Source organism: Numida meleagris, chromosome 8 (assembly GCF_002078875.1).
Source record: "Numida meleagris isolate 19003 breed g44 Domestic line chromosome 8, NumMel1.0, whole genome shotgun sequence".
Taxonomy (NCBI): domain Eukaryota; kingdom Metazoa; phylum Chordata; class Aves; order Galliformes; family Numididae; genus Numida; species Numida meleagris.
Window position 1 is genome coordinate 5944738 of NC_034416.1, and position 25474 is coordinate 5970211.

Sequence of the window (25474 nt, forward strand, 5' to 3'; positions counted from 1 at the left end):
AATTACTCAGTTCAGTAGAGAACAATTTGCAGGATCCACATTAGCTGTGTCAACATCTGTAGAATTTGCATTGAAAGCAATTCATAAGTCACCTGGAGTGCAAGAATACCTTCTTGAATCTATGCTATGCTAAAATACCTTTCAATTTCAGTCATCACTTCCCCTCCCCCTCAATTAAGAAATATACTAAGAAATAGTTTAGTACTTAGCACATTAATTTCCCTTTGGATTCAAATGCCACTGAAAAAGCAGCACTGGATTTATAAAAATATCTTAAACTTGGATGCTGTTTAAAACATTAATTTATTAAAATGAAATGGCTTTGCAGATGAAGTTTTTTTTTTATCTTACCTGAAATTGGCAAAATCTGTGCATTAAACTACAACAAACAGAGACTCATTCTCTGCTGACATATGTCAGATCAGACTTGTTATGTATTTGAAAGGTTGCTGTCCCCCCAAAGTTACAACTCCTACAGGTACACATCAGACTTCCCCAGGGCCCTAGACAGGGACTTGAACAGCAGGCCCTCAGATTACATCACACACAAAAGCTAATGGAAAAACTCCTTGGCAAGATGTATGTTAACATTTTTGCACCTGTTTACAGATGTTGCATCACTGTATTTCTAAGATAAATACTTCACCAACTGAGATATTCAAGTTCAGATCAATATCTAAAACACATGTTACCATTTCAATAAAGAAGTGCTGCTATAAAGTCTTAAATTGGCATTGTATCTTATATTTTGAAACTACAAGTTAATTTCAACATTCATCTTTAATCACAAATACTTACTTCTTGCTTGATGGATAGTAGGATGGAAGACAGAAATAACAGACAAGAAGCTAGAGTATTTAAATAACAAGTTCTATACATATACTGTTGAAAAGATGATAAACAAACAAACTGCAATTAAAAAGGCTGTTCCACTTGCATACTCCAGAAAGACTCAGAATGGTTAGTTTAACAACTGTCTTAAATCACCAGCGCTGTGAGTGGGTCAGCTATAGCAGGAGACCGTCCTAGATCAGTTTATCCTGTATTTTTGCATCCATTATAAAAATAAAGGTGTGTCAGTAAACTACACTGATTGTTTTTCCCTTCTTAGGGTTCCTCCTTATGTACTATGAGCTTCATGAATTTGCACTCAGCAGTTTTATAGCTTCATCTTACCTTGCAAAGAAAAGTGATGTTAAAACCAAGAGACTGTTCATTTCTGCTGCCAGTGTTCATATAGTTTCCAAGGAACAACACTAACTCTAAAAGCTTACTAAAGCTTTCACTCTTCTTCAGCTCTTCACAAGCTAATGTAACTGCCATAATGCCAGGCTTGATATTGTTTACATGGTCTTCAAATGAAAGCTTGAAAAGAATCGCATTGAGACGTGGTCGCAACATTTTCACTGAACTCATCTACAAAACAAGAAACATTAAATCAGAACATAAAAGAACAAAAGCTTGCTTGCGTAAAATAGTTTATATTAAAAAATATTGGGCAGCCAATTGGTAGACCGCAGTTTCTGTATGTTTCCATCATTTATCTTGTACTTTCCAAGAAACCGTACCAGCACATATTCAATGGCAACAAATGCACACAACCAAAACCCCTCCACACAGCACAGGAAACGTAAGCCAGTTCCATCTCTTAACAAGAACTGAAGATTAGCCTGAAGATACACATGCCAAACTTTCTGTCACAGCTCCAATGAAGTCACCCTTAAGAAATAAGCTTCTCATTTCTTCTTTCCAAAATAGTACAATAATCTCTCAAGAGTCTGTGCTAATACCAGCACAAATGTAAACAGTTACAGATTGATTAAACTTGAGAATTGTATTTCTTGCTTTCAGATTTTCTTACTGAGCTGATGTGCAGTTCTCAAGTTGCACATGATCACAGGAGGAGCAGTGGGGGAGAAAAAAATGACAAATCCTTAGGGACCCCCACAGGGGTTCTCATAACATCGTAAAGCGTAAGCAACACGCTACCTGCTTTTCAATCCGGTATCTTTCTGTCCTTTTAAACAACCTTTGTCAATCTTCTCCCCAAGAAACTATCCTCTGTTTGCAAGGGTAGCATAACCAAATTCCTTCCTGTCATAAATCACGCTGTAGTAAAATAGTACCTAACACAGACGCTGAAAAGTATCTCTGATAGTAATTTGATTAGCTTAAAACCCCAAGACCAATTTCATTACTCCAGATACCAAAAATAAACCCTTGTCTTCCACATTTTCCACAAGTAATCAATAGTATTTCCTTCTACTTAGCCATGGACTGTAATTGATAAAAGACATTTAGAAGATAAAAATATATTGAAAATTTTTAATCCACTTAAAAATTTTCATTTAAATGCAAGAATGATTACCTTCCACATCTAAATCTTAATATTAATTAGCAGAATACAGAAAGATTTCTCCCCCAATGCATTCACTATCAGTGGTGTTCTTGAAGGACTTTGTCCCCCTGAAAGAAAAGCTTGGTTATGTGACAAATCACACATCTTGGCTATCAAAACAAGGATTTTTATGTGCTTGTCTCTGTTGCACAAACCTTTACCACAGCTCCTTGCAAAACCAAGTTTTTTTTCATGTGGAAAATAAATGAATCAGAAGTGTTCCTGTATAACTAGCCTTTCTTTCTTCCTTCTTAGATTTTCAGTACATCTCCATTATCAGAACTGTTTATTTGAGCCTCTGGAAGTCATCATCATTCAGCTATGAGACATTTTTCAAAACATCCTTATTTTAGAAATATTATACTGAAAACTTCTGCCTTGAAAAGGATCTACCTTCACTGACATGCAGTAACCAAAGTCCAAACTAATCACTTAATCTGCTTTAACTTTCATCAATCTACAGTTTTTATTTTTGTTCAAAATGGGACTAAAAATGTTGTCAAAAGCTTTAGATCATAAAAACAATTATTTTTTTTTTACTAAATTAGATGGTAAAATTGAATATGCAAAGAAGCTTCAGTAAACGTAGTCCCTTCATAAGGCAAACCATAGCAAGTTTTTCTAGTTAACACTCCATCAAATACTATTCAAAATGTTTCTAAACCTTCCTCAAAAGAACAAATCACAAAGAAACAGTCCTGAAAATAAGGATATCTTCATGATTTTGACAACACATTTCAGTGAAAAAACAACCATTTAAATTCAATCCAATGGTAGTCAGAAGTCAGGTAAATGCAAGATGCCATGTCTATAAGACAACCAACAGGATATAGTCAACTCAGTGACTTTCCTCTAGATACATAGTTTTCTGCAAAAATCTACAGGCAGAATGGCAGCGAAACATTGAAATAAGAAACAAATCGTATTACTAGATAAAAGCAGTGAGAAAGCAGTAAGTACTAGATTTGTTGGATGTTTGATTAAAAAAATTAAACCACTCAACAGCAAAAACCCCAAGGCGGTTTTCCCAGTTCAAGTGGTTTTCAGCTATCTACCAGCAAAATAAAATGACAAATTCTTACTCAGGTAAAAAGCATACTTACAACATTTACTTTCTACACATACTTAATGTACACTACTTGGATCTTCGCTACTTCATTAATTGCCTCTGGATTACTGCTACATCAAGACAAAGCAAGAGAACAAGTTGTTCTAACCTTTCATCTTCCGAATTAGAAGTAGGAAAAAACTTCCAAATGAGAGTATAAAAACAGTCTCCAAGTGTTCTCATGCACTCTATTATTATATTTGATAACACAAAACTGAAAAGTGTTTTGCATTGTCATTTATTCTCATTGTGCAGCTTTCACTTTTCCTTTTTTACTTTCTCCTTGTCCCTATCCACATTACCCCACAGCATCTGTTCTGTCAATAGCTGCTCGACTACCATTTGCAACTTCCCAGAGAAGTTGCAAATGAGAGAAGAAAACAGAGAAAACAGAAACAGAGGATCCTTGACAGTGGACGGTGATAGAGAAGCAAAAGAAGATGAGATGGTGTTCAGGAACTTCTGACTCTATGTAAGGAAAACATATTTGACAGGGAAGGTGGGTAAATTCTGAGCACAGCCCCAACAGTGATTTACTATTACACATTAAAGAGCAGAATGATGGGAGGATGCAGATATACAGCATTCCACTCCAAAAATATCATTATGTAAAGCTAGAGAGAAAAACGCAGTTAAACTGAACACAAGAGAAAGTTTGAAGCTGAATTGACAAGGAGGGTATGACATTTATAAATAGAAATACACAGCAAAAGGAGGGATCAAGCTGGGAGAAGATCTCAGTCACAAAGATCGAGGTTGCTGCAGTAGGAAACTGCAAACAGTGAAAAGAAGCAATGTCAATAGTAACGCTTCAAATCAAGATCATTAAACACAATTTTCTGAATTTCTTTCTTTAAATAGTTAACTGAACAGAATTCATAGACAGAGTCATTTGTCCCAACACCTCTACCTTGCGTGCTTCCATCCTGTGTTTACCTTAAACATTTTAGATATTCTCCTTGTACAAAATCTATGCAATGTGCAAGTTGGTTCAGCCTACTTTTCCTTTTATTACATGCAAGGGTGGAGTAAGAGAATATTTATTTTGTGCATCAGTCACTCCCTCTTAAGATCTGCTCTTTGCCAGTTCAAAAGTAGGCACGATGCAGATAGTAGACAGTGCAACTGTTCTAACCTGCGTTCCTTCCCAGAAACCCTTTCTGTTGGAGGGCTTAAAGTACTACTGTCATTTTGTCACATTGTTTTAGTCAACAGAATTGTCTGTTACCTGGCAGGAGAGAACAAAGCAATCCTCCAGAGGTTTTAAAAAGTCCACATTTTTATACACATAAAACATAAATATAAAAAGTAAAAACTGTTCCCAAAACATGCTTTTTCAAGAAAGATGAGGAAATTTCATAGAATATAAACATATCCATATCAAATACATCCCATTAAATTTCCCTATCCTTATTCTGAAACATTTTTCAACATCCCAAAGACACTTCTGAAGCCAACTTGCAGCAGTGCCCTTTAAACAAACAAGCAAGCAAGCTATTTAAGAAAAAAATAAGCTATTTCACTCCCTTCTTCTAAGGACCTCTATTTCTGTTTCAATATATTTTACCTTACAGGACACCATAAAATTCCAACAAGAGCAAGCTTAGTTTCTCCGGTGTTAAGAATACATTTTAAAGACATTACAGAGCTGATCAACCTCAGTGTAATCTTTTAGAATAACAAAATTGAAGTGAGAAGATCAACTAATTTGTTTAGTCCTTTGGAAGACCAGCAGCTAAAAGAGTCTTTCAAGTCCTAGCTTAGTACTTGGTTACAAACAGTTACCTACCAATACGTATTCCATAGTTTATGCAGTCTTTCAAGTCCTGCTTTAATACTTGGTATCATACAAACATGTTTGGTAGTTTGTGCAAATTGGATAATCTTATTCATAGACTGGTTCTAGCTATTATAATACCTGATATTCCTATTTTTTGAATAGATATATGTATTGACCACTACTAAAAGCAACAGAATGTGATCTTCAGTTTCAATTATGATACAAATTCACATGTCTAGAGCAATTTCTAAAGTTTGTGTGTGTATATATACATATGTATACACACATTTACATATAGTAGGTATATACCACATTATATCCTAAAGTGGAAGAGACACACATGCAACATTAAGTTCAACTCCTGAAAAAGCTTAAAGACTTAAGAAGACGACTTAAACAAGATTATAATAGATAATATAACTTCTCACACCAAGAAATCTTTCTTCCCCTTAACAGTGATGTATTTATACATTTTCCCAAAAGGTAAAATTTGAGGTAGATACTATGGGCATATTATCTCTTTCAGCTGTTCAGTTTTCAATATAGCAGAATAAATTTATCAAAGTTGTCAGTACCATAGAGTAAATGGATCTTTTATGAACCCTTAAAAATTCAGCTTCTTAAACAGTTATGAAGAACATTCTAAATTCAATAAACACATAAGCCTTTCATACAAGACACTGTATAAGAATAAGATAAAAAAGACTCAGTGTGGCAGAAGCGCCTGTTTCTCTCCATTACATGCTATACTTCCTACCAGAAAAAAAGTAGATATTTGTATTTTTGGTTGTTGCTGATCAATAAATACATCAACATTTTCCTAATGCACAATCACACTAAACAAAATACTTTAAATCTACTTTTTTCATCTATTTGATACAATAATTCTCTCCAGTTAATTACTACACTAATACATACCATGATTATAAATTGTTCTGACTCAGCAAGATCATTATATTCATCCTGCAATGCAGCTAAGGCATTAATTTCTTTCTGCTCAGGAAGATTCTTCATTACAGCCTAAAACAAAAAAGGCATTATATTAAACTTGGTATAATGAATGAGCTATGATCTTCAAATAACATGCTATAAATAACATAACATGGAAATGCATGAGGAAATTATGGGAAGCTTCTTTTATGTACATAGCTTAGACACTATATAAACTTCAAATCAAACCAATAATTAACACGTATCTGTTACTATCTTCAATTTGAAGAATGCCCTCTCAGCATTAAAAATTCTTAGCTACTGTCAGACCCTGAAGAATTATTCTTTACCTGCCAACGTTTTTGCCCTCACAATTTCATACTACTCATTAAATAATAAAAAAAGAAAAAATGGTCAGCGTCAAGCCATACATAATCACCTAAAAATAATCTTCAGATCTTATTCAAAATACCTGCATGCAGTAAAAAAACACCATGTCAAAATTGTACAAATATTCTGGAAGCTGAATTGAAATTTCAATGTTTTTGATGACACAAACTCATCAGAGTCCATATTCCCAGAATTCTATTTTGTTACATGATCTTAACTCCTGGGTCCCTCCTATCTTCTTTCTTGGAGATAGAAGAGAAAAGGAGTGGGTCTGTATTCTGACTGATTCTAGTCCCTTGAACATTTGAAAATAAATTCCAAGAGGATGTGCTTCGTTACACTTCCAAGGCTTGAAGTCAGATCACTGTTCTCTTAGATACAGAATTCAGCCACAGATAAGTGACCAGTGCAGTGCAAACCACACGCTTTGGCAAAACACACATGAAATAAAAAGCACTGCTCAGAAGGGTTCATAAGGGGAGGAAAACATATATTTTTTTTTTCCCAAGGAAGTCATGGACTAGCTATGTCTTAGTTCTACAACAAAACTCATTTCAAACTATGCAACTTTCAACAATATGCTTGCAGAACCACATTCCATGCTGGCATTGTGTCAATTATAAGGTTCCCACATTAAACATCAGCAGATGTAAACAATCTATACATGTCAGTTTACATAAATACACACATACGCATATGCAAACATGTTTAAATATGTTTACTTTCACTTAACTGTACTGAATAACTCAAAATGAAACAAACATTTAATGATCACATGTTCAAATCCTTGCCAGTAATTCCGGAAATAAGGTTTTGTGATATATTTATCGCAATGGAAGCTCAAATAAATGTTTAAAAGAGTTTATAAATGTAAAAAAATATATATATTCCTTTTCTTAAGTCTGACATTAAGAGGCTGACGCTTGCACTTACCACTTAGTTAAAATGCCCTCAATTCTGCTAAAAATGGTATTTGACATGCATATGCTTAGAAAATGTACTCTTTCAAAGACTCAATGAGAACAAAGAATGATTTTTCCTAGTGTGCTTTTCTCATACAACTGCATTGTCATCATTTACCATGTACACAATCTGCTTAATTCAGTAAGTTTTACTAAGTATGATAGCGTAAGATTGAAAAAGAGAAAGGAACAAGTATTTCAGAGGAAAGAGCAGTTCTCTATATGCTCAGTTATGCAATCACAGAATCGCAGAATCACCAAAGTTGGAAAAGACCTCCAAGATCACCTAGTCCAACCTACCACCAATATTTCCTCACTAAACCATGTCCCTTTATACCACATCTAAACATTTCCTGAACACCTTCAAGGACAGTGACTTCACCACCTCCCCGGGCAGCCCACTCATTCCAGAGCCAATCACTCTTTCTGAGAAGAAATTTTTTCTAATATCCAACCTGAACCTTTATCACCTTCTGTGATATTCAGAATAAAGCAGTTTCTACAAGTGCATTTTCATAAAGTTCAAGTTTTGCTAACCATGAAAGCAAGCAAGGTTTGCTTTGAAGAAGTTTTCCAATTAGTAATACTGAAGACTATTAAACTGGTAAATTAGTTACTAAGACACTTAATTGGAAGATCAGAACAAAAATAAAGCAGAACAAAAATCAAATAGATGATACAGTCGCTTTAATCCAATACATTTCTAAAACTGTCTTTGGAAATACAGAAGCAACCTCCTTGGGGTCATCAGGTAAGTCTCCTTTCTCTTAGAAGTAACTCTGACAGACCAATTATTAAAAAAGAAAATGGACCAATTGCCAAATAAAAGTAATTAAAACTTACTAAGTGAACCCAAAGCCTCATTTTTTGTAAGATTATAAGCAGCCAAGTTACTAGCATGGCTGCATTCATGATGAATTCAAACACGTTTATTCTGTCATTAACACTGCCTTTTACTTATCGTCATTTTTCTCCCCAGTGCTTATACATATCTCTCTTCTCCCAATATAGTTATAATTTAGTCAGATTCCCTCTCAGCTATTTATATTGCTAATCTAATCAAGCCAGTCTTTTCTAGCTTCTGTCTGTAAACTGTTTCTCCATTGCTCAATCATCTTAAGTAGTTTTAAAGTTCAGCTTCTCCATTTTAAATTCATTTCTGAAAAAATGTATGAAGTATTTTAGATAATGTCTTAGATGTGCATTATTCATAGACATAGCAATTACCTACTGGAATTATTTGACTGATACACCTTACAATCACATTTGTGTGTTTTATGCTGTACTGGATCTGGGAGGGATGAAGTTTATTTTCTCATGACCAAAAACTAATGCACCAATATAGTAGCTAATGTCCAACAGTGCTTTTGGAGCTTCAAGGTCTTTTTGATTTTTCCCTGTGCCCACACAGCAAGCAGGCCAAAGATGTGTTACAGGTATTCATGGTGTTTTTTCAGTCCCTGATGACGCATCAGTTAATGAAGACTAGATCAGCTAATAGCTACATCATCATGGATTTGCACAGGATATTAAAAGAAACTAATTAAACACTAATAGCATTGGTGTGGTACATTGTTTTAGGTTTGTCTGTTTCTCTGCTGCAGTGTCACTTCCAAAAGATTGCTCCTCTCCTGCTGTGAGGTATCTAAAGAGACGTTAAGAAGCTGCACTACAAATTTTCTTCTCTGTGGCTGAGAAATTCTGGCCTTAAAGTAAGATCAAATGACATCAGGAGCAGGTCTGATTCACAAACATGTAAAAGTTTTCAAAGAAGCATGATGACACTTCATTAATGGCTAGTTTAAACTATGTAAATGATTGTGTCAAGCTCAAAAACTAGTATCAGAGATTTCCTTTTTAGAGAGATTCTTCATTAAGTGAGAAATTAAAAGGCACTATTAAGTCTTTCTGAATGACAGTTTTACAGGTATACGTAACCACATGCAAAAGTAGAACAAAAACCAAACACTACATTCAAGTGAAACATTTGTAGCTGATATCCAGAGAACTCTATACTATTCTTACTTTTCAATTCTTATACTTTTACATCATCACTATGCATACGTTAAGCTATGAACAAAACTAGCCACGTGTTCACATACCTGAACAAAGGTTTCAGTCAGCTTCTCTTCATTAACCTCTAAAATGATATTTTTAATTTCTTCATAAGGCATACGGAGAGAACCCAAAAATATTGCTGAAATTCATTAATAAATAATATGTATCAAAAAGGTCAAAAAGATAGATACACGAATACAAATTTCAGTTCTTGCAACTCAAAAACAATAATCTTGAGCCAAATTAAGGTAACTCATAATGAAAGTTTTCTATATAAAACAAATGTTACATGAAGCACGTTATTTCTATTCAAATTGTAATAAATCTTACTTTTAAGAAATTAAATCATAACGAGTTTTAACTGTTTAAGCAGTCTCACCTGCTCCTGAGTGGTGTTACACATCACCCAGTTTTATGAACAGCAACGTATCTGTACTGCTATTAGAAGAGATTTGTTCAGCCATTAGATTTCAGTAGCCATTATGTTTATCTAGATATAATCAATTCCTAAAATTGATAACTTGTAGAATATTCACATAAAATTCTTAAAAAAAAAACCAATTCCTTACCAAAAGTAAAGAAAGAAAACAACCTAAGTCCAGTACCATTTTTTGAGTAACTAAGCTTGTAGAAGAGGCTATATATATTGTATACACTTCAAATATGGATTTCACAAAGTAATTTGATCTCAGGCTGTTATAACATCTCAACAGAGCGTTGCTCTAAAAAACACGAAAACTTCTCTAACACGGACAGATTAACACACTGTTTTTCATAAAGTGCCGTATATTCCACCCAACTACTACGGTTGACTTTCCTGCAACCATATTTTCAATTCCTGGTTTGAATTTTTATATCACTCATGTCGTAGCATATTTTCTGCTTACGGAAGTTTATTCATGAATGAGGTAATAAACAGTGCACAGATTTGGTTGTACATACTTGATTTGACATGAGCATATATGATTTTATGATACTTTACGGTATTTCTTATTCAAATAAAAGTGTACTGCTCTTAAAAATAAAAAAAACTAAAATTAGTTAAAGAGGTGAGGCTATTTTCCTTATAACTTACATCAGTATTATTTGTTCCTGGTTTATCCTATTTGGTAATATGCTCTTTAGAAGTCTAGCCACCACCGTGCTCTTTCTAACCAAAGAGCTGTCAGAGTTGTGGGCTGAGAGGCCATAACCTAAACCCTACTAATGCTGACTTCCCTGAATCAGTGACTATAATTTAATTATACTTCCCGTCTAAAGCAATTATAGGAAGAATCAGCTTTCTCAGTTCAAAGACAATATAATTCATTAACATTTAAGTCTGCAACATTTTTTGTTACATTTAGGCTTTCCAAAGCTGTATAATGCATTTAAATCATACATATATAAAACTTTTCTGAGCTGAAAAGATAAAAATTGGCTCACATAGCATATTTTTAGAAAAATATTGCAGATGTAAACAATGGAAGACTATTTATGAACAGCCATGCAGACAAGATAATTACATATTCACTTAAAACATTTGACATCACTTACATAAGTTTTGTGAAGTTTTTCCATCCAAAACTCTCAATACTTTATTCTTTTTCTTTGATTGTTCTATTTTCTTCTCTTCTTGTTTTTCTACTGCCTTTTTAGCTATAAAAAAAAGGTATTTATTAAATATTGCAACTCTTAAAAAGACTAATAGCAAGTTGTCCAGAAAGCTATAATAATGCATTTGTAAGAATCAGCTCAAGGAAAAGTGAATCCTTTGCCTTGATGTGCCATAAAATATCTGAAGAATCAAATAACATCAATTTATAAAATTAGACATGAAATGAAAATTTTAGTAAGACAATGAGAGTTTTTTGTGCACTATCAAATTGTTTTGTATTTTAATTGTTTTGTACTTTTTTAATCTTGAGCTCCGGTTTATTACAAACATCTTTCAAAATGCACTGAATAGGTATTACCTCAACGCACGTGAGTGCCCTCTGTTGAAACACAAATACCATTTGAAGTACTTCATCCAAAACCAATAAGATAAAGTATTCAACATTTATTACACTATAAATCTGCAGAGGTAGGTTTTCACTAGTTTTTTTTCATCACTGGTAGATTAAAACAAAATAAAACACACTAGCTTTACATTCAGTACTTAAAATTATACAGAAAGCAACCTGGTAACAAAGCAACTAAAAGATATGCTAGATTTTATGCATAATTCAACATAGTTTTCACAGAATTTTCTTAAACAGTAAGTAAACCCATTAGCAGGAATTTATTGCCTTTTAAATATTATGGACCATATTTGGCACTGAAGGAATAGAAACTTAACATCCTTAGCATTGATTGGAATATTTTAAGTTAGTCAGAATTGAAAAACTTGAAGTATAATTAAGAGAAAGTTTTAAACAGACCAAATATGCCATTCTTCTTAGAGCATTGCTCTTTTGCTGCACTATTTCACCAGCACTTCTTCAATACAGATATTTCCTATGAAATCATGTTTATTTTTAGATTGAATAACACCGAAGCCTCAGTTTCAACCTCTAAAGAAAAAAGTTATTTCCTTCTCATACACATTACCAGTACAAATATATCTGATAAAGTAACACTACTGGGTTTGGTTTATACCATTTGAATAATTCGTTGACCTTGGGCATTTTCATACTGGCATAAACTAAGCTAGTCCAAGACGGTTCCCTCATCTCCAGCTACCTCTAAAAAGCCTAAGGCAGAAAAAGCTAAAAAGAAAAGACAACTCTACAGCAACACACTGCTTGCTCTTCCTTTCCCCGTTATTATTCTGCAAGCACGTCTGACCAACCCAATTTATATCTGAACAAGGACAGAGCTACACATCAGCTTTTCTTCAATCTCATACAATACTCAGAACTCCCAGCAGCGCTGACCTGTTAATGACAGCATACTACAGTTCAAAATCCTTAAGTTGCCCTCCATGAAACAACCAAATACTTATCAATAGTTTTTCCTCAGTTAAACAAGCAAATAAAACTAGGTGCTCAACAGCCAAAAAATTCAGTTAAAAATGAGTTCTCCCATGACAATGCAATAAACATCATGAGTTCTGTTATATGAACAGAAAATACTGAAAAGCATGAATTTGTGTCTAGTTCAGAGAAATGACTCAAGAAGATAAGTGACCTATTCATAACTCCTTCTGTTTAAGAACGGAACCTTCTGGATCTCCATACATAGTCAAGTCTTTAAGGAAGCATGGTGAAGAACACACATCGTTGCCAATCTGCTCGCTGACTATTCTTGTCATGTCAGTTGTGAACAGAAGATGACAGACCTGTTCTTTAATTAGCTAAAACAAAAATATTCAAAGCCAGTTTTCATCATTTCATTCTTGAAAAATTGCAAGGTTAACCAAAGTATTGTTTCCAACAAAGAAAAACGATGGTTGCATGTAAAACTAACTCTCCCTTCAAGTCGGAAGAAGCAAGATTATTTTTTTGGTTTGGTTTGTTTTTTTCTTTTAAATTAACAATCAACCATAAAAGTGACAAGACACCTACCAATGCTCAGTTATTTCACACTGGTTATACCTATACCATGTTTTGGTTGGTTTTACTTTTCTTTACCATCTATCTGAAGCAGAGAGGAGAGGGAATGGGAAAGAGAGCCAATACGATCAAGCAGAAGGAAGTAAGGTAATTTAAACACGGGCAGATGTCTCTTTGAAGACAAGAAAACACAGATCTAAATTCCCATGTTATATAAACTACATTGTTTTTTACATTCAGAATTGAGTTCTACTGTGTTACTAATAACATTTGTTTATCAGCATTACGGGGAAAAAGCTGATGCAACATGCTGAAAGGAGTTGTTTTCTGTTCCTCTTGTATCATGCAATCAACCCACGTGCACCTTAAGTCAGTACCTTTGGTGATATCCTCAGCTGGGAACGAATATAATCCCACAAAAATGGCACTACTTGAAACTCACGCAGGGTCTAAACAAAAGTGACACTAAACAGTGCTATATAAATCCAAAATACTTTTAGCAAGACTAATGATAACCACAGCAAAGAACGTACACAAAGATGTTGAAATACTTCAGAGACTTAATTAAGAAAACAAAACAACTTACCACCAGTTACTTCTTACTTCTGTACAAAAAAAAGCAAGCACACATGGCTCTCCAAAATTATCATTCTACACCTGTTCATTAATTTAGCTACTGAATGTCATTAAGTGATGACAAATTTTTAGCAATACATACACAATTTTGCTTAATGCTTCTAGACCCGTTAAATCACTTCATTCCATGCTGAAGTTTTCAGTTTGTGTTAACCCCCTACTTTTTTATTATTCACTGCCTAGCTTAACAGTCAAAACCTTCATTCATGAATATGATTAGGATCAAAATTAAAGGGAGACAAAAAGGAGTAAGTGGAATTAGTGTTTACCGTTTTATTGTCATGCTGCATCTTCTCAGTCTATATTTTTGTATTTTCATTGTCAGAATAGTCACCTTTTTAAATAAAAACAGTATTCTGAAAAGAAGCACCATGTACAAAAAAAAGGGGGGGAAGCAGAGATGTAGGTGATGTAAGTGAACTTCAGTCTGTCAGAACCTGAGCCTTAATTTTCTCCATTTTCTCTTAAGTCTATCGTCACCATGAACAAAAGCCCTTTTATTGTCATGGGAAATGAAAGACTGAGTTCATCTTATTTCCATCTGGTAGATGGCTTACCAGCTGCATTTACGGGCATTAGACAGCAAAGGTAAATATACAAAAGAAATTATTTCTTACTCTTCTTACCAGAAAAAAAGATGCAAAGCTAACAGGTGCAAGAATATGGGGAAAACGAACTGCAAAACAGTTTCTGGGGATCTCTCTTTCTCTCTGTATATACAAAATGAAAGATACACAGATATATAAATAATATATATATAAAAAAATACAGGAGTATCTTGAACAACTGAAGCTATTAATTACAAGACACTTGCTCTGGGAAAAATAAAAAAAGATCCCATGAAACAACATGGAAGAAAACTGTAATAAGGAGCTAAGAATGCCAAGTAATGTGTATCTGGTATTTTTGGAAAGCCATGAAAAAGTAAGTGAATTTTACTAGAACCTCTTTGAACTTGACTAGATTGATGATCTTTGGAAACCATTGATAAGTTTTTCTTTCCAACAATATTACCAAAGATGTGTTATTTGCAGAGGTATTTAAGAACAGAAATAAACTAGCCCAAAATAGTTCAGTTGGGAGGGACCTTCAAGGTCCATCAAGTTCAACAGCTTGACTGCTTCAGGACTAACTAAAAGTTAAAGCACGTTATTGAGGGCATTATCCAAACACCTCTTGAACTCCAGTAGGCATGGGGCACCAAACATTGCCCTAGGAAGCCTGCTCAAGTAATTGACCAACCTCATGGTAAAGACATTTTTTCTTAAATGTCCTTTCTGAACCTTCCCTGGCACAACTGTGTGTATTTCTGCACATCCTGTCATCAGTTCCCAGGAAGAAGAGACTAGTACCTTCCTGCATGCTTCCTCAAGAAGTTGCAGAGAGCCATGAGAGCTCTTGGTGTCTGCTCCTCTAAACTAGACAACCCACATCCTCAGCACGTTCTCATAGGACATGCCTTCCAGTCCTTTAATGAATTTTGCTGCCATCCTCTGGATCCTTTCAAGGACCTTAACATCCAATTTATATTGTGAAATCCAGAACTGCACACAATATTCAGAGCGTGCTAAGTATGGTGGGATAATCTCCTCTTTCGACTGGCTGGCTGTGCTGTGTTTAATGTACTGCACAATGCAGTTTGCCTTCCTGACTGTCAGGGCACACTGCTGGCTCTTGCTGAGCATGCTGTCAACAAAAGTCAAAGTTGATAAAAGTCAAAGAAAGGCAGAGAGAAAGGAAAGTTGAACATAATATAATCTCAAACTTGCACTTATTCTCTCCCCCCCCTACTGATACACCAACAATAAATCCCTCAATTTTCTCACCACACAATTTCTTCAATCAAACTGAAGCACAGCGAGTACCTGAGGCCTGGTTAGCGCAGCTGGCTCAGACTGTGAACTTCCACCAACCACTTGTTTCAAGTTAAGTAGACAAAGTACGACCAAGCTTTTGTTCCAGACAACAGACGGAACTCTGAGAAGTTTGTGCGTGCTCAAGGAAACAACAAAACTATGCAAAGAACTTACTGATCATCAACAAGTGCAAATGTGTCTAGAATGAGTGCGAGCTCTGACAGTGGCAACAGCAAACCAGAAAACAGTGCGAGTTTAAGAGAGCAGTCACCAAAGAAATGATCTTTATTCAATTCTGAACTCGAGAATATTTCATGTCTCCCACATAAGAGACTTCGGGAGATGCCAGGGCCGCGCTTTTGGATAATACTCAGCACAGCTGAAACCACAACCCTTTTCCTACACTGCATCACCTCTCCTGCAGAACGCGTTAAGTAGAACGTCACACATTTATACATGTAATTACATTTATGATGATTAAAGCAGTTTGGTATCCAAACATATTTGGTTCCAACACGGTCATTTGGACTGAAAATGTGACAAAACCACTTTCCTGTACATCCAGAGATGAATGCAGAAGCATTAACAGATGCTGGCCACACCCTCTCATCAATCAAATCAGCAGCTGTGAGGTTTCAATTTTATTCCCAATGCCACCTGGCATTTTTCAGTTCACCTAAAATCACTCAGTTATCAATTCCTCAAGTAAAATTAATTAAGCACTCCTGCTGTCACTCTGTCCTTTTTGCAATCAGAATAATCAAATAGGTAATGCAGCATTAAAAAAGAAACAAAACAGTAAACAATTTTATTACACAGAAAGCAAGCAACTGATCTGAAAGTAGTTCTTAGTTTGAGATCACAAGATAAAAAACCAGCAGCAGAAAAAACATGGAACATCTCTTGACATCTCATATTTCTTGCCTAATTAATGTAATCAAGCTGGAGGAAGTGACATCAACCTAACGCATTCTGTTCCATGAAAAGAAGAAATTCCTGACTTAGTTTTATAAATAAGCTCTGTTATAAAACAGCAAGGGTACTGTATTCTTCTTATTTACTCTTCTAGAGGAAGTGACTGCTACTGTATTTCTCTATCTCATTTAATGAATATATTAAATATTTTTGTTCTATTAACATTGCCCTAAAATGGTTGCAAATACCCTAATTTTCAGCTGCCATTTGAAAAACTGCATCAGTAACTCATGCAGTTAAGTTGCATAGTTAAAGCATACTTGATAAACATTCCGTATTATAGATGCTTCCAGCTTTCTATCAGCACATGCCTGGAGGACTGAGCAAATAGCAACAATTAAGCAAACACAAACGGTCACAGAAATACATGCAAGTATTCATCCTGAGCATTAGAAATCAAACAGCGGGCAAACTGATTGAACTGAAAATATCCTCAATGGGCTTACTTAACTGTGCTGTACCATGTGCTGTAGGCAGCTGAAATAAAAGCTAGCTAGCAGCCTTTTCCATTAACACTTTTCTCACATTCTCTCCATGAATATTTACATGGCACAAAGCCCCAGAATTGTCCACTCCATTTCTCCCTTTGCCACTTCCCGTTTCAACATTTACAACAGAAAACAAAAAGGATGGCTTTTTCTAAGAGGAAACATTTAGCCTCAGTGCATTTTGCCAGTCACAACATCAGCCAATGCATTTTAGCAGTAACACGGCAAGTTTTTATGCCAGTCAGAGAAAACATTTGTCCAAGAAACTAAAACGCTGCCTATGACAGTAGCTTTGATTTGGATAGTCACATGTCTCAGTTTGTTTTCCCTCCTCTTAGATATCAGGTCATCATGACTACAGAACCGCCAGATATGATAGTGTCGAGCATTTTCCTGATCAAAGAATAATTAAAATCAAAGTAAAACAAAATGCTGAAAAGCTATCACATTTCATGAAGATTCTCATATACTAAATTGAAGTTACTGTTAAAAGCAAGAAATATTTAAATGGAAAGTTCAGCTATTGTTCCTCTTAACTAGGCTTATAAAAAGCGTATCTCTCCCAATAAAAACATTGATGTAAATTTCATACTCGAAATGAATTTTAAAAATAATGAAGTTTAAAAAAATCCAAAGATCCGAAAATCTTATTATACAACCAAGTTAGATATTGGTTTTTAACTGCACCGAGTAAAGCCTTACAATAAATAATGTGGTAGGTGTTTCTTTTTGCCCTCTGTGCTATTTGACCTAAGAATTTCCGACTGAATATTTAAATGCTAGAAATCATACCTTTCCAAATGCATATTCAAATATCCTCTCCGTTTTAAAAATACTTATCTACTAGCAGGTTTTGAAACAAACATGCATGAAAAACTGTTTCACTTGTATATATTTAAATCTCTAGTCCCTACATTTGCATATCATCTTCAAGATCTTCTGTACTCTATAGCTTAAGTATAACATGGCATGCCCCAGTTAGTCTGACCCACCCAGTGAACTACAGGGCGTTACCTTTCTGTTGACTGAGTACTTGAGAAATGTGACTACTTGGATTTAATGATTCCTTTCTTCTCACTAATTTCAAGTTGAAAAGAAAAAAAATTACTATGCCTGAGAAAAACAGTTGCCAATATTAATAAAACTGGTAATTAGGTGAAATTTACTGTTGTATTAGACAGATTAATAAAAAAACCTTAAAGGGATACTTTCACAGCTATCAAAAATCCGAAGTCTAAATTCATAGGGGAAAGATTATATCAAAAACGACTGAGGAAATATCTCAATTAAGAAGAACTGAAATGTTGGCAGCTGGGAAGTATCAATATATTTAGTCTAACTGATCTGCACAGATAAACAGACTTTCTGAATATACTAAACAACATATCTATCCTTTTCTTATGCCCTTACCTAAGCACCTGCTCTTGGTCACCCACTGAAATCAAAATACCAGGCTTAACCAGTCTGAGGACAGTCCTCTATAGCTGCCTTCTAAAAGATCTGACCTGAAAAAGATTGCTTGGAGTCCCAGTATTTCAAAGGGTATTCAAAACACCCACATACTCAGTAAACATACATGCAATGATTGTCTGCCTTCAGAAGGTAAAAGATAAATTACTTCCACACTAAGGGATTACTCTTAGGGGACCCAATGTCACCCGAAATCTGGGAAGATTCTCTTTAACTTCAAAATCTCTTTAACTCCAGTGCAGTGTTAGAAAGCAGCATTCCTTTATTCCTCACAGTACGTACCGGGTGACTTGACAAAACAAGCACATGCTCTCAGAGTTCAAGTTCTACATTTAAACAGTTAAGACATACAGATGTTCTACATTGGCATATTCAGTCTTTTCCAAGAACTCATTATATATCCTAATATCCCTCTGGGCATGCGCTGTTGCATCTAAAGCAGTCATATGACCTCTTACTTTCTCCCCATTTTTCCATCATCAGTTTCATCACAGTGACTTTTTGCTGGCCTCTAGCTGTTTTTCCCCAGTTTGGCAAAATTCCATTGTTCGTTGAGCCACAATGAGTGATTTCCAAAACAATATATGTGAAATCTGAGGAAAAAGTCCTTGCACCTGGTGGATGCAAAGATACAAGTAGTCTATTACAACTCCAATGCTTCTTGTGAAGCAGGAACATTGAGAAAAACAAGGCTGTTCACACACCAAGCAAAGCTGAAATTGAATGTTTTAGAACTAGCATTCATTGACTCCTTTTGCTAAACTTAATATATTGGTCCTTAAACTAATATACTGATCCCTATTGCTAAACCAGTCTATATCACCAACAAAATCAAGCCACTTATGCTGTAGCAGACTAAGATAGTCATGTCATGCACCAGCACCAGTCCCTCACCTTATCAGTGGTCAGGTTTCACTATTCTCCTGAGCACGTTTAAATTATATATAGAGAATTTGTATTTTATTCTAAACTTAAAAGATGCAATTTATGCTTTGCTTACCTTAACTTTAGCAACATAAACAAAATGATTTATTAAAAAGGCAATATTTTGGCACAAATTATGAAAATGTCTTAAGTGCAAAAGCAAAAAATGTTAGAAAGAAAATCTCCAAACTTACTCCACAAGAAGTACAGTCCAGAACATTCCAGATACTTTCACACTGATTTATAAAAATTAGCCAGTCTATCATGTTGATATTCTTCTTTTAGAAAGCCTATGTCATATATTCCTTTTTCTCCCATCTCTCCACCTTGGGAAATGTATTTTTATTAGTTCTAAAAAAAACCAAACTATATTCTTACTTTAAAACACCAATTCCTTCAGATTCTGTAAGTGTTGTTTAATTTCATCTTTACATCCTAGAGGGATAATTGACAAGTAATTCAATAACTCAACAAAATTAACTTCTTATCTGCCTATGTATCTAGTATTTTCAATTTCTCAACGAATTTAGAATGTTAATAGCATGATTGTTCACTGTTAATGCTTTAGATAGATACAGTAAAAAAAAACACCATCTCCAAAGAACCTTAATTCATTTAGATAATGGATCTATCTTAGTCTAGGTATACATAGCAGATATTTTTCCAATGGAAGATTCTCTATTCAAAGCACCTCTTCATAGCACTACAGTTGCAACAGCTAACAATCAGACAAATTGCAAACTCAAAAGTAAGTGAGGACTTTTCGGGAGTCGGGTCAGCAAAAAAGAAAAATCAGTTTTGTTCATAAAACTAACAGGCAGACATGGGGAGAAATTGTGTGGTTTTGATTGACTGGCTTTTCAAAATATTTAAAAGGAATTGGTCCATGAACACCCAGCTTCATGGCTGAACTTCTGCTGAAGAACTAGCACTGCAGCTCTCAACTCATACTGGTGAAAATGCTTAGTTCGTGGTGGTGACTACGTTGAAGAACAGCGTTCTGTAGCTAAGAATTTGCTCTATCAAATACTGTTATTGTGCTCTTTGCAGCTGTTGCAGTTTCCATGGAAATAAATAGGAGGCATTACATTCGGAGTGACCTATGTACTTGCACAGGGAAGGATAAACCATACTTCAGGAAAGTTTCTATAACAGATAACATTAACAACTCATTTAAGGAATAATTATCTTAAAAGCAGCATGGAATACTCTATTTAATCATGTTTTGAGTACCTAGCTTTAAATTACTTATTTTTTCCCTATTATCTGACTTAATTTCCTATGTAAAAATATGGAAAATTGAAATGAAAAAATCTTAAATGGTATCTTTTTGTTCTTTTTCCTGTTTTGACAGTACAGAAAGCATTCTCTAGAGTCTTGTTTTTTTAACCGATTCATATAGAATAAATTTATTTCTAGGAACACATAGATTTTTATTTGAAAACAAACACTTCAAATATTTTTTTTCACTTCAACTTCTGAATTTTTCTTTAAACTCATAGAAAAAAATACTCTGTAAGAGCATTATAGATCAAGACTACTTCATGAACGTATTCATATTTCATATTAATTAGTCCTTGTACACATTCCCTTTCCCTGGTGTGCTTAGTACATGTGTCTATGTCCTCAACTGCTCATTAAACGTGTTATAGTTCATTTGAGCACTGCATCACTGAGACTGAAATAGACATTTCAGAACACATAACCTGCTTTTCTTCCTCTGCTGTATTTTATAAAACCACTACAAACAGAAGCTCTATTTCCCTCAGAAAAACAATGCATACAGTGCCCTGTTCCATACATACTAGCTGAGTCACCATACAGCAGGCTGGAATTCCAAATGCCTTGAATATATGTTTGCCAGTAACATACACTTATCTGCATAGTAATCCTAACTCTTCTCTAATTGGGACTTCTGAGATAAAAAATGTAGGAAAAATACAAAACAAACAAAAAAAAAACACAACATGCATTTCAGTGTTTCCTCCCTTTTCCCTTGACTTTTTTTTTTTTTTATAGTCAAAGTTGACTCTTCTCCACTTCTCCTCAGTACTTCCACTTTTACTTCCTGAGCACCTTGGTCTAACACATTAATACATAGGTTCAGAACGTTGCCATCCAAATAATAAAATAGGATAACAAACACCGCCACTACATCATTAAAAATGAGATTTTTTTTTTAGGTCTCATTTTGGCTCATTTGGCTATTTCTACACAAATACTTTTCTTCCAAATTTTTAACACCAAAAACATCGCTGCACAAATATACCATAACACCCACTCCAAGCACTTTCTGAAAAATCAGCTCTTACCATTTCCAAAATCAGATTTTCATGTAGAAAATACAGAGGGGAGATCATTAGTTTGTTACACATTTACAAATACCAAGCAATTTCCAAACATTACTGGATGTGTACCAATAAATGCCAAAAATTACTCAAGGAGTATAGCTGTATTTTACACAGAAGGATTCAGATTAAAAAATTGTTAAGCACCAGAAAAGAAGAAAGCAGCCCTCCTTGAATTCTACAGCTGAATCTTTTTGAGAAAACTACTAATTTCAACTTGTATATCTAAGCAGCAGTTTATTTCTTCACTATTTTATTAAAACTCTTCAAAAACAGCTTCTGTTCCACAGGCTTCTTTACCAAAAGACGGCCTTACAGCAAGCACATGTGTACAAGACACCTCTACAATCTAAATGTCATGTTATCTACAACAGCAAATACGAAGGACTAAAGTTGGTAAACATTTCCTCCTAATTGGAAACTTTCATTTGTTGTGGCCTCTTCAGAGTGCTCCTCTGATTTTAGTAAGAGAGGCATCCCTTCACCAAAAGTGGCTGCTCCTGAACAGTTGCCATTTGCATAGTTGCTTCCTCATTCTAAAGAATTTACACGGGCTAAAATACAAGAAATTCTTAGGAGGCCTCATCTGTGATTTTTGTGAGCAATATCCCAGCTACAGTAGAACTACATGCATCATTCTTAAGGCCAATTTGAAAACCATGCTCCTCTGCTTAAATATTAAAATTTATCAGTAACCATACACAGTTACATTTTAGTACCTGTAGCAATCAGAAGGATCAACACAATGGAAAAGGTGTTACAAAAGAGGTGGAAGGACCAGCACAATAGCAAGGTTCTACAAGGGAAGGGAAGTAGATCGCTCACCCAGATCAGAAGATTCTGGGTTTGCAGGGAAAAGCTCCCACCAAGGAGGGATCTCCAGAAAGAGATCCTTCCTCAGTGGCAGTCAGCCTTCAATGAAGCCTAAGAGGAGTGGAGCCTGGCTCCAGCCCTTCCTGTCACACAGTGAATTGCCTCCACCTGTGCTCCCAGGGCTGACTGGGTCTTTCCTCCAGGTGCTCAATCAGTGGTTCAGGCCATGACTCAGCAGTTCCCATACAGTACCTAATGCAAAACTGAACCTCCTATACATAGAACAGTCAGCTTTGTTTGGTTCTAATGTGTGTTTTTTCTTTCCTCCCCTCATCCTTTTCCTCTTAATACTTTAAGCAAAGTAAAACTGATTATCCTTATATGGTACAAAGTGCTTAATGTAGTTTGAGGTAGAAAAACTTACTTCACTGTTATTTACAACCTTTTTTTCTTTTTTTTCCTTCAGAAACATATTCTTACAGAATTACTTAAGGTCATTTAAGAATGAACCCCCACCCCACAAAAAAACCACCAAAAACTTATCTTTATATAAATCTACATCAAATAGTAATAATTGCAGACATCAGTTTATCTAAACAAAAGAAATTTCTTCCATCACCTAATTTGACAATACTAATGGGATAAGTCATATTGAAAAGAAACAAAGAATGGCAAACTACTATCTTGCTCTTACTTCTTCATAGTACTTGGATTTATTGTTGCTCAAAAAGAAATCTAATACATTCAAAGATGAAAACAAATCAGATCACTTCTATAAGAAGCTCAGATATCAATCTGCTGACATAATCAAACGGTCTAACTACATTAAATTCCTGTAAGACACAGAAGCACTGGGTTGCCTACCCCACAAAGCAGTATTGTCCTTTGATTTGAATTCAGATTTCTGAAAATGTGAGGGTAAGGAGGGGAATGAAAAAGACAGGATGAATTAAGCAGTAGGCCAAGGGAGCCACCTGCAGTTTGTAATTCAGAAAGAAATTCACTAGGTAGGAGTTAAATTCTTTTTTCTTTTATTTCACTAAGAGAATGCATATAGTTGACCAAGCACAACATATATTTGTGTTTAATACTGTTTTCTGTACTGAACTGAGGCTAACACTCTCACAACTACAAATAGAGAGCTGCGCTACAGAAATTTTGGACAAAATCTAACTTTTACAAGCTTTAAACGAAGTAAGTCAATTTGATCTGGGTTTCTTAACATACATAGGTTGCTGTGAAAGTAATGCCTCCTATTAATCTCCATGGAAACTGCAACAGATACAAAGAGCTCAATATTTGATCGAGCAAATTCTCAGCTACAAAACACTATTTTTCAACATAGTCACCACTATGAGCTATGCATTTTCACCAGCAATGAACAAGAGCCTGCATACTGAGTTCATACAAATCTGTAGCAGTGGCTGTGATCCACTGTTGCTGTCTCCATTGCTGAAATGCACCACCCACCATATCACTGTGCTTTCACTGTTTGGTCTCCATCAACTTTCAGCAAGAGGCAGTGAATGTCAGTGGGTGTCACTTTTTCCACATGAAGTAATTCAATGACACACCTCTGCTTCATACACACTTCCGTGTCAGATGCTATTTTGTCAAGACTGCCCCTCTGCTGCCATCTGTCACAGGACAAAAATTTAACATGATATTAGTGTGAAGGTGCAACCTCTCGTGCCATATTATCAACATCTGCCTCTGATGTCACAGGCCAATAAAATAGGAGGCATTACTTTTGGAGCAGCCCTCGTACTAATTTCGCATTTATCATTTAGAAATCCTAATCCCTTTTCCTTTCATTTAAAAATAACAAATGTAATTGAATGCAAATGGTTATCCTTCAAGTTTGATGATGAACAGAGCTTGTTTTTTAGTTTCTACTTAACTCTTTAGTAAATAATAGCTGAGAAGTGATTATAAAAAACCAACACTTTTTTTCCCCACTAAAAATGTATCATTACTCCAAGCTAAAAGAATGGTGTTTTATTTTCATTTGTCAGTCAAGAATAATAGAGAATAAGGCTTTGTAATATTCAGACAAGAATACTGCACAGAAGTGAAATCAATCTTGAAATATTACATTGCTTTGATAGAATGAAAACTTAAAATCTGCTTTCATTACATGCAATCTTAATGATTTCAGCACAAATGACTGAAGCTAAAACATTAATTTTGATGAAAGAATGAACACTGCTCTGGAAAACTAAGTGGTAATAGAAGGGGGAGAAATAACAGAATTTATGTCACCCATATCTATCTACAAAAAGAGCAAAAGGATGGAAAAAGATGACAATCAATGCTATCTACCTACAGGCTTCCAGTGAAACTTAGTCTGTCTTCGTTTTGTCCTCCCTCTCCTCACTATCTGGTAGAGGTGTAAACAGGAAAAGAACATAAGTTAGCCTACAAATCAAAATGAACACACAAAACTTAAATTAAATCAGTTAAATCAGTGCACTATTGTTTAATAATCAGTTATATGATTTGTAATAATATTTTAATGTTTTATAATTTATTCCTGATTACTATTAATAATTTAAAAACTGAGCCACAGAAGCTTTAGAAATTGCCCACTGAGGTAGATATCAAAGCTAGGACTGGATAGCCACCTAAATGTTCATATTGTAATTGCTAAAACAATAACATATTAAAATAATCCATTTAATATATTTATATTAAATTATTTTGAAAATATAAACCAAAATACTTTGTTCAATAATATTTTACACACAAGTTTGTTATTTTTACTTGTCCTTTCTCAATTAGACTTCATAAAGAAAGTATGAACTCAGCTATTAAAACCTTACT

General features: G+C 34.8%; 1 protein-coding gene across 4 annotated transcripts in view; it reads right to left on the reverse strand.

The window, feature by feature from the left end:
• Nucleotides 1-25474, reverse strand: part of DIAPH2 (diaphanous related formin 2) — a 155359-nt gene that overhangs the window by 80755 nt on the left and 49130 nt on the right. For all 4 annotated transcript variants that reach the window (XM_021405708.1, XM_021405710.1, XM_021405709.1 and 1 more), the window contains 4 exons: nucleotides 11163-11264; nucleotides 9671-9765; nucleotides 6205-6306; nucleotides 1177-1416 (listed from right to left, as the gene is read on the reverse strand). In XM_021405708.1, the coding sequence (XP_021261383.1) occupies nucleotides 1177-1416; nucleotides 6205-6306; nucleotides 9671-9765; nucleotides 11163-11264 (539 nt within the window). The remainder of the gene's footprint in view (nucleotides 1-1176; nucleotides 1417-6204; nucleotides 6307-9670; nucleotides 9766-11162; nucleotides 11265-25474) is intronic.